This window comes from Priapulus caudatus, unplaced genomic scaffold (genome assembly GCF_000485595.1).
Source record: "Priapulus caudatus unplaced genomic scaffold, Priapulus_caudatus-5.0.1 Scaffold124, whole genome shotgun sequence".
Classification (NCBI taxonomy): domain Eukaryota; kingdom Metazoa; phylum Priapulida; class Priapulimorpha; order Priapulimorphida; family Priapulidae; genus Priapulus; species Priapulus caudatus.
Genome location: NW_014577185.1, coordinates 124771 through 138823, shown reverse-complemented (window position 1 = coordinate 138823; position 14053 = coordinate 124771). Strand labels below are relative to the sequence as shown.

The 14053-nt window shown below is 39.8% G+C and overlaps 1 protein-coding gene across 1 annotated transcript in view; it reads right to left on the bottom strand.

Moving 5' to 3' along the window:
• Positions 1-4: 4 nt before the first annotated feature.
• Positions 5-14053, bottom strand: part of LOC106805694 (dolichyl-diphosphooligosaccharide--protein glycosyltransferase subunit STT3B-like) — a 19419-nt gene continuing 5370 nt past the window's right edge. The window contains exons 2-18 of the mRNA XM_014807393.1: positions 11052-11160; positions 10645-10754; positions 10321-10409; positions 9364-9452; positions 8979-9044; positions 8607-8706; positions 7972-8070; positions 7515-7661; positions 6947-7150; positions 6192-6418; positions 5708-5895; positions 5008-5179; positions 3690-3863; positions 3111-3224; positions 2483-2608; positions 2054-2137; positions 5-1715 (exon numbers count right to left, since the gene is read on the bottom strand). Of these exons, the coding sequence (XP_014662879.1) occupies positions 1623-1715; positions 2054-2137; positions 2483-2608; positions 3111-3224; positions 3690-3863; positions 5008-5179; positions 5708-5895; positions 6192-6418; positions 6947-7150; positions 7515-7661; positions 7972-8070; positions 8607-8706; positions 8979-9044; positions 9364-9452; positions 10321-10409; positions 10645-10754; positions 11052-11160 (2191 nt within the window). The 3' untranslated portion in view covers positions 5-1622. The remainder of the gene's footprint in view (positions 1716-2053; positions 2138-2482; positions 2609-3110; positions 3225-3689; positions 3864-5007; positions 5180-5707; positions 5896-6191; positions 6419-6946; positions 7151-7514; positions 7662-7971; positions 8071-8606; positions 8707-8978; positions 9045-9363; positions 9453-10320; positions 10410-10644; positions 10755-11051; positions 11161-14053) is intronic.

The following is a 14053-nucleotide window of genomic DNA, read 5'->3' as shown; positions in this document are numbered from 1 at the left end:
CTTGTTCTTTTATGTCTTTTATTTTATATGTATATGACTGCATTGTCAGACACAACACGTTAATTTTTTCCAACCGTAAACCATTGCACAGGATTATCAAGGTTCCAGTAATGCTGTCAGAGAGCATCACAACAGCATGCCAGAACGTTACAGATTACAAGATACTGCAACCAAGACATACTCGGGCAGTAATTTGCAAAACATTCTGTCTGCAACTGTCTTAATTACCTGTTATCATATAGCCACAATACTGTCTTATTAAAATGTTATTAAATAGCTTTTGGCCTCAAATGCGGCCACTTTATTAGAGTACTCGGAACAATATCTTCAGAAATTTGCAAATCTGGACTAATAATAAAATGTATAATTACAAACGGAATATTGTTTAATCAATTTAAATCTTAATTAATCAGCAACGTGGTAACAAAGACACTGTGGCATCAGAACATGGTAGAAACAAACCTGTGAGGTAACTAGGAAATATTCTAGCAAAAGTGGTTATAGGAGAGAGCACGAAGGCATTTGACCATGACATATTGCTGATTGTCTGCATTTTGTTTAGAAAACGACTGAAAACATCTATGCCAGACTATAAACATCACAGAGACTCCACTAGGTAGAAGCCAGATTAAATGTTATTATACACAAACACAACAGCACGTCAAGAATACAACATTTAAATTTCGATTCATGATGATTTTATAGCATCTCTGAATTTACAATACAATTTACAATTGACGCTCACCTCCAAGAATTTCTAGTTGTCACATTTAATGCCTAAAATTGTTCTGGAATACGAGATGCTCCCATACCGGTGTCACGAACTCAACACGTCAGTGAGTTAGTCCTATTAACTATATAGTAAAATAGGATAGATGTACCAATCTGGACATCCAGTGGACGAATATCTATCTAGGGTGTATACCCAGCGTTTTCCAGCACTAGCTGCCTCGCAGAGAATATTGCCAAGTCTATCTCACTGCAACAGATTGTCTCAAAAAAATGGAAATAAACAATCGACTGCCTTGACGCCTTCAAATCCCTTCCACACATGTACAGAAGCAGCCAATGATGTGCATGTGCTATCGCACTCGTCAACGTTTTACATATCTGATTAGACGTGGACGTTGTAAACAATTGACGACTGTTGCCAGATTTGTAGCGCGACTACTTGCAGGCGAGCATGATCAGTAGGTTGCTCTGTCACGGTGGAGACAAACATTTCAAGCTATCACAAGTTGAAACATATAGTAAGCAGCACCAGCCACAATTCTTCCTCGTCCAGGTCCGGAACTGACAGTATTAGAGAGGATGTTAGTATAACCAGGAACAGATCTACCCATCTAATTGGTGGATATAATAAATTCCAAGTGAGACCACTAAAAGTTACCATGTTTACATGAGGCTCAAATTGAACATTAAAAACCCTATTCGTTCCCATAGATTTCCACTATTTTCTTCCAGAACGTTGCAACAAGTGATTCGTGTATCAAAAAAAAACCACACACAAGACGCAGTCACGCACGATGATGACACAGTCGACGACACGCAATGCAATCAGATAATGTGAAAATTGGGAAAAATCTTATCGTACTCTGTGTAAACATGGCGAGTCTGTGCAGCTAGACTCTGCTCTTGCTCCTCGTCTTGCTTGGATGCCTGCCCTTTATGATTGTCGGCTTGTTCTTAATTGATCCCTTCCGTATCTTCTTTGTCTGCAAAAGTGGAACGTTTGACAGGAAAGCAACTCGCAACAGAACGACTTAATGCTGCTAGGCTTGTACACCTTCAATGCAACTATGTTAACGTTCTTGATTTTAATTTTTGCTAAAACTTGTAACACTGGAATATTCCCTTACAGCATGTTGAATTATTACGTAAATGTCAAGGTATACTTACTATGGCCTTGCCTACACTGTAGAAACACATTTAAACTCATTTCTATAGCTGGTTTCTTAACATTTCCTCAGCATACTAAATAGTGTTGAGGAGAAATTGGTTATATGGCAAAACATTTCAATTTCAAAAATTCTAACACAGCCAACTACTATACCTTCTTGGAAATGTATCTTGACTTTCTTTTCTTGCTAACAATGTGTGGCTCGGTTACTTTCACTTTATTATTCAGGTCTTTCACCTAAAATCAGAATAGCGTAACCTGAATAGCACTCACGCAAAGGACAATATCTTGTACGTTTACCTGCATTGAGATATACACTATTTCATTATAAGGAACCAAAGGAACCTATAGTACAGTCAAGGTACAAAGGTCATTTAAGAAACCCCAAAATTGTCATTTATGAATAGGTCTTCATTCTATAGAGGTGATCACTCAAGGGGACCTGGGGACCACCTATCAATCTGCAATACGTTTTATCACCACCATACATTTCCACACAACCCGCCATTTTCCCGGCATCCGTCCACCTGCAGGTCCCGTTCGGGTCAGATAATCGAGACTCTAACTGCACCATAACCGTACCTTGTATATTCTAACGAGCCAGTGCTGTGTCGTGTACGCCTCTTCAAGGACAGACAACTTTACGTTCTTATCGCCGATCTCCACGTTGCGCGTACGATCATAGCCGGCTGGCGAGCGGTAGTCCAACTGCCGATTACAGAAATCATTACATGTGCAGGAAATTTCCATTCATTGAGAAACATTACATCGACCCAACGGAAATAGTGTAATGTAAGGAAAACAATCACACACCATCAATCGGAGAACAAGTCACCACAGGTACTCTTAATAGATGTAGTGTCAAAAAGATATGGTAGTAGTAAACTGCTTCTAGGTAATCGAGCAAAGAATGTATTAGTACCAACGCACATAGCAGAGGACATGAAATGATGGTAAAGTTGGAATGGTAAGACGGTACGTTTGGAATTTCATGCCAATAGAAAGATAGCTAAGAATGTGCTGTTGATATGAATAGCTTCAGTAGGCCTAAAAACTTGATAAAGGTCAGTCCTATCACAGCAAACACAAACGTCTGGCGCATTTCCGATCACGATACTGGAAAAATAATTTTTTTTTAACTGAAAATTACACCAAATCATTTAGATAGGAAGACAGTGAATCATTTGAGCGACTTGTTCACGTGTGTCACCTGTAGTTCGCCAAAGCGGTAGTAGCACATCTTGTACATAAGGCTCTTCATGAAGATGGGTGAGGCGGCGGCATCAACGCGGAACTCCCCTTGCTGTGTGAAATAGTCACTTTCCTGCCAGTTACAACCAAGTGTGATAAATTAGCCAAATAAAACACACAAGACATTTCACAATTTCACAATTGTATATTTTAAATAAATTAGTGACTTTGAATATGTTTATTCACATATTTCATTGTTACAGCTCATCACACTAATATTAAACTACACACAATGCATGCTTGTATATTATACCCTCCAATAGATGGCGCCACGATGCCATATTTGACTACAATGGTAGAAACCTATGCAATACTCAACATCTACTCAGTCTGTCATAGTTTCACAATCACTGTCATTGCATCACAAACCACACAAGACAATAAACTCGTAGTCGTACACAGTTTACCATCGAGATACACCGAAATACCTTGTTGTCAGGGCAACATTCCATTCAGCTATGCCACTTAATCGGTCCACCTTCACACAATTTTTCGACAGTATGAAGAAGACAAGAACATTCCCAGCACTAAACTGTACCTTAATCTCCGCTGGGTGTTCTCCCTCTGCAATGCGCACCATCCACAGGAACTTGTTGATGTCATCACCGCTGAAGCCAATCACGCCTCCGAATATGACAAGAACATAATCGACTCCCAAAGATTGCATGATCGAGTATGCAGCCGTCTCGTTCGATGACATCGCTTTTCCCACCTGAAGTAGATGGAAAATCACCATAGCTATAATCACAGTTAGATATTTCTAGCCAGTACTTAGTTATTGGAACACTAAGAAAGCGTGTGAACATGACAACATGCACCAATGATGTCACTATGATCCAATAAACGTCTTATGAACAAAAAAGAGTCATGCAACATTACAAACACAATTTAAAATCACAACTTCATTAACCAACATCATCAATTGGCCTGTATGCAAGTGTCACCCACAACAAACCTTTTATATGCAGGTTTTATTTATTCTCAATTTTCACACCAAAGCTAGCATGTTGCATAAACAAAACCTAACTTTATCAAAAAAACAGTGCTGAATGATTGAGTGTTGTCGTCAATTAAAGGAATAATAGGTCCATTGATTATGCAATGTTGACGAATGCTAGAGTAACTGGCACCTTGTGTAGTTAAAGGAATAATATGGCCATTGATTATGCAATGTTGACGAATGCTAGAGTAACTGGCACCTTGTGTAGTTAATAAGTGCATTACCTTATAGCCAAACGCGTATTAGTTTGTCCAATATCACTGCTGGTTACTAAGAAATGTCTAATTGAAATCCGCAGTCCAAAAATTACAGTTTCAAACCGCTGCCGGCGAAGCGGGTGTGATACAGATTTATAGCGCACCGGACATTTTCGCACGCATGCTCGGCCCTACGCAATGCTACCATCAGTGATTTCATAAAACATGGACGCTCGTGATAAGGAACTTTTTGTCAGGGCTGTCCACGTGCGTCCGTGATTAGTATGTGTGTTTTACTCTATTTCCATGTTTAGTCCGTGGCCGTGGTTACACCGCTGACACCTCCGTTTCATCTGGCGTCCAAAACATACGGGCCGCACAAATGTTTACGTCATCGCTTGACTCCTGGATGACATTTACGGCACGTAACTGATACGTTGATACATATCAACAACCAATTTCAAGTTTTGTTTGTAATGTAACCACCAGTGATATTGGACAAACTAATACGCGTTTGGCTATAAGGTAATGTACTTATTAACTACACAAGGTGCCAGTTACTCTAGCATTCGTCAACATTGCATAATCAATGGACCTATTATTCCTTTAATTGCTAGGTATCATAAATGTCTGAACGGAAACCCAGGCACACTGCTCACCAGTGCTATGTGACTGTTGTTCCACGTATTGTTATCTACGAGTGTGGTTCTGTTAGCCATTCCTGCTATCTGGTACCCGTAGTCCCACCACGACATCACCGTCGCATCATCTGCCGTGTTCTGTCGTAACCAGTAGTAAGCCTCTCGAAAGTCATCTATGATGTTGCGTGATCTGAAACGTGAAAAGTCAAAGCCACTGACCACCAGCAATGCGCAGTGAAATGTGCATCTATTCACGTAGCTTTACTATGGATTTTCCTTCACATCTACACTCACCTAGTCGTTAAATTTCCCAAGTCATTTCCTGAAATTTCCACAATGCACTCCACTTAATGCTCACATCGTTGGCAAATATTCTGAGAGCTGCCAAAAGTTTCAAAAGGCCCTAATAAACTTCAACCAACTCGTCTATGCCCTTATTAAAATTTGATAACCGCTAATCTACCGAAATCTTTCTGCTGAAATCTTCATAACAAATCTAAAATGCCACTAAATTATTAGTTGACTTTCGACCTCCTCTGCACTGACTGCAACAGCTCCACGCAGCTAACCCTGGTCACCCACATTAAGAAGCCTATTTCCTCTATTTGACTTCTGTCTGAAGTGCTCCGACTCTTTCTTACGACAGACGAGCGCAACTTGCGTGACGGTTTAGTGCGCTTCACGCCGAGCAGATTGGATGCAGACATGGGTCACCTACCCATCCTGTGCGTAGGAGGCAAGCACGATGCTGGGACTGGAGTAGGCATTACTCGTCACCCACGTGCAGTGTACGGCAAACATCATCAGCATCATCATCAGGCACACCATCACCAGACTGCGAATATTCAGGCCTAGATCCTCAGACTCCTTTGGCACTTCTTGCTTAAACTTCTTGATCTTGCCCGCCTGGAAGGATTCCAGAAGAAACATGATACATACACAGCAGCCCTAATACTTCTTTTCTTATGTTGTAGAAATATTTGTGCGAAACCATTTATCAACAAATTCGTACACTGCTTTACATTTTGTAGTAGTAAATTCACATCATGAATACAATTTTGGGGGATATTTTAGACATTATTTGTGGTTTTAAGATACTTATCACAGCTTTTTTTTACAGTTATGATCAGTCTCTCATAGTGATACCAGTCATCGACAATTTAAAAAAAATCACAGTAAGGAAACAAAAGAGGCATACAAACCTTATCGTAGAGAGACTTCTTCTTGTCATTCTTCTCCGGTTCATCACTGTCCTCGGCATCCTCATCCTCCTCCACCTTCTTTGTCTCATCTTCCTCGACCTTGAGATATTTTTCGAAGGTCACATTGAAGGCGACCGCGGACAGCACACAGACACAGGGTGTCAGCGTAAGCATGAGGCGAACCATCACACCCGCAAAGTAGGTGGCGCTGACTGCATACAGAGCAACTGCAAGAAAGAAGCAGAACTAAGAAATGCCGGATGATAGGGTTTGAACTACTAGCAGCACTACAGGATTTGGTTCAAGACAGAATTCCTGTCTCACTTATGATGAAGTTACATACATACGTCAGCAATGAAAACCTGAAAAGTCCAAAGAAATTCTGAATAACATGAACAGATGGCAACATAGCAGGGAAATTCCCCCCATACAAAAATGCTCAAGTTTTTGGCTACCGTAATTATACGGTAAACGGGGCATCATCATCATCATCATCATCATCATCATCATCATCATCATCATCATCATCATCATCCTTGTTTATTTGTTGACGCAGGACTAATTAGTCCCTCACAAAGAAGGGTGGGTCCTGAGGGGTGGGTCCTGCGGGCAGAAAATTCATTTTCAAGTTAACTAGTCAGAACGTTGAAAGGTTACCACTTCAGTCCACCAAGCTATGGCCACAGGCTGCTGCACATATATCGACAGTGGACTGAAGGGTCGAAAGAAACCCGGGATGGCAAAACGACACTTACTGAACACTCTCTCGTCAGTGACGTTCTTGATGCAGAACCACAATCCAGCGGGGAACGTGCAGATGAGCAGGTGTAGATCGAAGAAGAACGAGAACCACGGTGTCGGCTGATGTTCTGATACTGACGCAATGATTGGAATGTGGATCTTCGCATAGCCGGTGTCCCAGAGCGAGTAGAACCTCCCGCTCCACGGCGCAATATAGCCTGCCGAGAGAGGCAGCAGACATAGTACTGTGCTCTTGACAGCATATATGAGTGTCCTACCACAAACATGTGTATAAAGTTCTGTGCATATGATCGTGGTCCTACTGAACATATTTTTGCATCAGTGTGGAAGCATGGGTGCATACATAATAAACGTTAGCAAAGTGAGAGAGTGAGAAACGTGAATGCAAAACAACAGCAGTGATAATTATCAAGCAATGTTTGTGCACAGATGAAAACACCCAAAATGTAATGTTTTCCATAGACCAAAATAGATTTCCTCAACCAATAAAACTTGATACTAGTTTCACAATCGTCTCACATCCTGTTTTTACTGTCCTGACAAACATGTTTATTGGCTTACCTAAGTAGGTTAGTCCAACCACGGACACAAACACCAATCCAGCTGATGACACGATGGCAACAAAGAAGAACGTCTTGAACTCCTTCTTAGAAAGGAACGTCTGGATGTACTGAACAGCACCGTAGGCATTGATCAGCGCAAACACACCTGAAACACACAACCACAGCATCATCATCTCGGTCGAAAGTGGTGATCAGTGCCACGATTAATCTTTGTAGACCACACTGCATACAAACAGTGTGCATTCCTGGGTTATCGATAACATTTCAAGATGTTTTTACACTGCAACGATGCCTGCATGTAGGATACCGGCATCAAAATTTTCAACTGTAAACGACTGCCACGACAAATAATTGAAAAACATTGCCCAGAAATCTGATAGTAAAAATAACTTGAACATTGCTCCATCTACGAATCTGCGTCACAGTTACATATGAGACAAGGCCTGCATACACACCTGCTGCCGCCATGTGTTCGCTGGTCCTGATTGGCTGAAAGCCTACAAATGGAATCTGCATAGACAGGATCAGGCCGACGATGTAGAATACAGAGTACGCTGCAAACAGAAAACATGCATGGTAGAATACAGAGTACGCTGCAAACAGAAAACATGCATGGTAGAATCGATGAATGCTTTATGCTTGATCTCTTAAAGAGATGTTGAAGATTGTGTTGCTGTGCTGTGTTCAACAAACTCGTACCATCATCTTCTAATGTTAATTTACGCAATTTTTTTTTAAATGAGAAGATGTATGGAATGTGACACTTGTGTCTATGACAATACAGTGATGTGAGTATTATATTCTATGCTAACAATGCTACTGATATGGAACATATTCCGCATATTCAACTAAAGGCAAAATCAAAGAAAATTAATTCTGAGGAATGTTATTGTGAAAATAGGACTGATATGCCATAATTAATAAAAATACATAATGAATATTACGAAAGCATAATTACCGGGATAGCTCTGTTGATGGTAAGTGTAACCAGGCACCATTGGCTATGAAGGCAAATTACACTGGGCCACCACATGTAAAGTTTTCTGCCCTCTACACAAATGTTGCGTTTTTGAGCAGATGCATTACTCACCGACGTACACACGTTGGGAGAATCTTCCCATGAGTAGTAGCACGAACACATGTAGAGGGATCAGGTTGATGATGAAGACATAGCCACCCCATGCTGAGACCTACCAAAGGTACACACAGTTGCAACCAAGATTTATTAGCCCAACAGACATGCACAGAAAGCACTCACACTCATGCACGCTCGCACAGACGCACACGCACTTAAACAGACGTAAATCCAAGCACTGCATCCACAGACACATGAGCATACACTTTTCCTAACACACTCAAGACTGTCACACAAGCAAGACCTTCTGTGACAGATTTACAATCCACTCATCGTAATAACTTGCTAGGTTTTCTCGAACGATAACAACAGATACTTTAAACTTACCATGTAGAAATAAGACAGCGACGTACACACGGACCAGAATACAGAGCCGGTTTTCACAGATTTCAACTGAAATAAGATATTTGTACAATTAGGTATAAAAGTCCTTAACTACACGAAGACAATTTATTACCACACTTTATCTGTATTGTTCAACTGATATGACAGGGGAATTTACCTCTAGTAACTTGTATACGTATGCATTAGAATTTAATAGATACAGATAGATATGCAGCAAACCTACGGCATTAATAGCAATGGATTTTTAAATGTAATTTAATTTTAGGGTGTAAATTATAATTATAGAACTTATACACCACAGCAAGCTCTTCAACTTCAATCAAGATAGGTATCAGTATTCAATATTAAGATATGGAGAAATATTTACCCATAAATAGTAGGTGAACATAAGAGCGAAGATGGCAATGCCTTCATTGTCATATGAACCTGCCACTGACCTACTGATATAGCCAGGAACTGAAACACAGCACTCAAATTGGTAACTTTTCAATAAATTATGACAAATCGATACATGCACTGATGGAATTTTAACTACTGGAATAATATGTGCTATACAGATATTTTTACACTTTTAACATTATACAAGACAAGCCTGTGCATGAATTTAATAACTTTAATAATATATGAAATCACTTAAAAAATCTAAAGATAAACTTGTTTTGGATTTGAATAACATATAATTAAATGTCGCTTGACAAAGTAAGGCTCATAGGGTCATGTCCCCCAAGGTACTGCTGGAACGTACCCTGGTAACTATTTGATATGGTTAGGTAATAGGGTTAAGGAGTAGGCGACTCCCTAGACTCGTTAGTGGAGTAGGCGAGGTACGGTCCGCCATATTAGATAGTACCAGGGTACGTTCCGGCAGTACCCTGGGGGACATAGACCCTATCAGCCAAAGTAAGCCATAAAAAGGACCCACTGTGTTACTTAAAAGCTCGTGTGCCATAGGCTACAGTTGTCTATATCATTAATCTAGCAGGACGGCTAGCAATTGATGCATGTGTAATTTGCAAAATGATGTGAAATCTTATGTATCAGACATTCAACTGTTACAAACTCTTGCCCTAAGTGTAAAAGGTTTCCTATTATAGATATTTATGTTATTTCTGTGTCTGTATAATTACATCCAAATTCTAGCCTTGCCTTATTCAGACATGCTAGAGTTATGATCTCCATCCACGGATATTTCCGAGTTTATGAAAATCGACACATCCTAACTGAGTGTGTGTGTCAAACTATGAGCACCACACTTGTTACTAATTTTGGCTAAAGAACAAATCATTTAGTTTTTTGATTTTTTTTTTTTCAAAAACAAACTTACCAATAGCTATAAAACACGCTGCTAATAATCCTGCACCTCCATTCCACAGTTCTTTGGTAAACAGGTATGTGGCAATTGCTGTTAAACCACTGCAATGTATAACATTTAGTCAGACATGGGAAGAAAATTTATTAAACACATGACTAAAAGTGACTTGCTACCATTTGCTTTTGCTAAAAATACGTTACGAATCTATACACAAAATTCCTTATAATTTATGGCTCCGAATGTAAACCATGAACACTGGTTCTTTGTGTGTGTGTGTAAGAAATTTACTATACATTTTAGCTTAACATTTTTATGTATAGAACTTGTCATACATACCTAAACAGAGGTGCTAAAAAGACACATACATCTCGTATGTGAACGGGTATGTTTAATGTGTGAAGTAACCAGTGAATCCCACCAGATGTCACCATCAATCCTGGGTACACCTGCACATATTCAAACAGGAACAGATATGCATTAAATGAATTCAAGCATATAGCAAGCCAATGCACACTGAACTCTTCCATGAAATCCTCAGACTATGGTTGATTTTCTCTACTCTGTGGGCACACATGAATATCAATGAATACAAATACATGCACATACACAGTTTGGTTCAAGCCAGCTAGTTAGCTTCCAGTTCTTAATTTGGATATACGAAAGCACACTACAAAGTTGAACAGAGTCATAAGCCTTCTGTTAAATGCAACTAGAACCTAAACACTTTGCATGTGTGTACTTACAGTACCACCAACTATCCTTCCCAATGGGTACCATGCCCGTTCGTCGAACCAGTTCAAGAAATTATAGAAGCCATTTGTGACCATATGATGAGTAGCTCTGTAGTTAAACCTAAAACAAAACAATTGTGAGTAATATCAATTACAACTTCAGCAAATCATCTCAGACCAATTAATCGTGGATTTCGTGTTCTCAATACGTAAAAACTAGTTGACAATTACAATCTGGCATGTTGTATAACCTATAGTGGTATGGCAGATAAAAAAAATTATGCAGGAAAAGGATAAAGGAACAACTTTCAGAAGACCAACTGGTATAGCAACATGTTTTTCAAGAGCAAAAATATGGGTTATCATTTTATCGTTACTGGGCCAGGCAATTTACAGAGTAGTGCAATCCAGGACAGACCTGGGAAACATTTCTCCAATCAAGCAGGACCAAGATGTAGCAACCTACCTCAAGCTGCGCAGTCCAATAATTGGTACATTTGCATGGCCACTGTACGGTTAATATCTGGGTAATTCTATCTAGTAGCTGATAAATTATTTTACGAAAAATTAACCCATTCGTGAATAAGTGGCGATATGCATTGGTACAGCCTAAGCCATGCCATGACAAAATGCTGAATATTATCAAGAAGGTAATATTAATAAGGTCTCCAAATGTACCAAAACTTTGTCAAAATGTAACATTATTTTTACTACTTAGTACTTATAACATTTTAGAATGTACCAAACTCCACCATATGTGTACCAATTTTCTAGGGGAGCATGGCTCTGGAAACCTCTAGCAGGCTAATGGCCTTTGCTGGCTACATTGCTAAGAGACAATTGTTAAGGGGATTAGAGACTCCCACTTTCTTAATCATAGCTAATACTCTGTGGCCTGTTGTCAAAAACAAAATTAGTCTTAACATTAAGTTAGACTCGTACACCGTTGACAGAAACATCATAATGTTACGAGAGCAAAAAACCCTAGCAAATTTCCTCTAGTAGCAAAACCCTCTCGTAAGCAAGATTTTAAATAATGCATAATTTACACAAAGAATTGCAATGGGGTTAGCCGCTAGCAGTTAGAACAAGTCGCCGCTGTAGGGCAGCACCTCTGTAGTGGTGCATGATTATCCGCGTGCGTGGGATACACTATGGCGACATATATGACAAACTTACCGTACACTCTCTAAAAGTATAACTTTATGAAAGAGGAGCGTCATCAAGAGGTCGCAAAGAAGATTTGATACAGAAGATTTTACTACACAGCTCAGACCTCTCAATAATCTGACGGTCTACTGAAGTAACAAGGCCTCTTGGGCTACAGCCGATCATCGTTTTTAATTTAAAGTGTTCTTGTTTTTGTACGTAGAAAATGTAACACTCTGGTTATCAACTCTACTTGGTTTGTGAATAGCAGGGTCTCCAACCATTTTCAGAATCTGTACGATTTCTAGGCTTAATTTCTGCTTTCCACAGCGGCAAGGCTATATTCCTCATTTCAGTTGCATGGTAAAAAATTGGTGCCTGAGCACTGGACACGCGCCGGTGCAGTGGAGATGCAGCGTACTAGCTGCCCATTAACGCCCAGTCAGTTTGGAAGTGCATTACAAGTTACAACTCACTTACAAATTTATAATTTAAAATAATTAATCCAGCGAAACCTTGCATTTACTGTAGTATTCATCTAGTACTATATATATCTGTCAAGATTAGGTATAAATATGTTTGATTTGTTCTCTTTTATTCTTGTTGTTTGTGCACAGTGGCGTGCGTGCGGTGTACTTGTGTGTTGCAGATGAGCATTTGAAAGGCATTTGCAGCAAGTTATCGGCAATAATAGGCGAAAGAGAGTAGAGAAACATTAAGACTTTGGTAGTAAATACATTTCGTGTTTATTTACCTTCTTTTTTTTTATTGAGACGTTCCAAGTGCCTGTGTATACATGCCCCAACTTGGGTGACCAGCGCTCCTTGAGTTTATCTCCTCGATATTATTGTAATAACATAACCCCAATGTGCCCCACGCGCACGTTGAGAGACAATGTGTTATCACTAGAATAAGCAGCTGGACAATAGACCGGATTGTGGAAGTGCCCGATAAGCCTTTGAATGAGTAGATATATGGGACGTGGAAGAGACTAATATAGACTGATATAGTGACGGCATAGAAAGACACATTAGTCAGACACACATTTACTATGTAGAGAGCCGGAGAGAGATCGAGACGAGGCGCGGAGCCTGGGCATGGTTACCTAGGGTGCTGCAGTATGTATATATGTATATGTTCGACTGACTAATAACAAAGACAGAGTTATCTGCCATCTAACCTGTGACGCGCGCTGTCTCATTTGGAATCTGCAATCATTGCATCAGATGCATCGGTCGAAACATCTCTACTATTTGCTCACGAAACTACGCTGCTACATTCTACGAGAACCTGAAGTTACCACCTAAATGGAAGTACAACACCTAGACTAGAGATATCTGGCTATTTATTTGATTATATCAACAGAAATCGAGCAAAACTCATATATCGTGTTAGAAGGAGGGTAGTACTATAAGTAGCTATATGTATTAGGTATAAAAATGTTCGATTTGTTCTGATATGTTGATCAAAATAGTCGCAACAAACCGATCGCCGGTGGTTACAAACTTTCGCGACTCGCGGTTCTAGTACCTAGAGATATCTGGCTATTTATTCGATTATATCAACAGATATCGAACAAATCTTATATATTGGGTTAAAAGAAGGATACCTGATTTACCTGATTCTTCCCCTCACCTATAGGTTTGGAGTGGATCGAAGGGTAGGAAGACTACTCTCTTGTATAAACCCCCATCTTTACATATTCATCCACATGGCTTTTGAACGAGTTAATTGATTTAGCTTGTACTGCTTCTTCTGACAGGTTATTCCAGTGATTTATTACTCTTAAACTGAAAAAATGTTTCCTTAACTCTAGTCGTGCACGCGGAGTGAACAATTTGAGGCTATGGCCACGAGTACTGTTG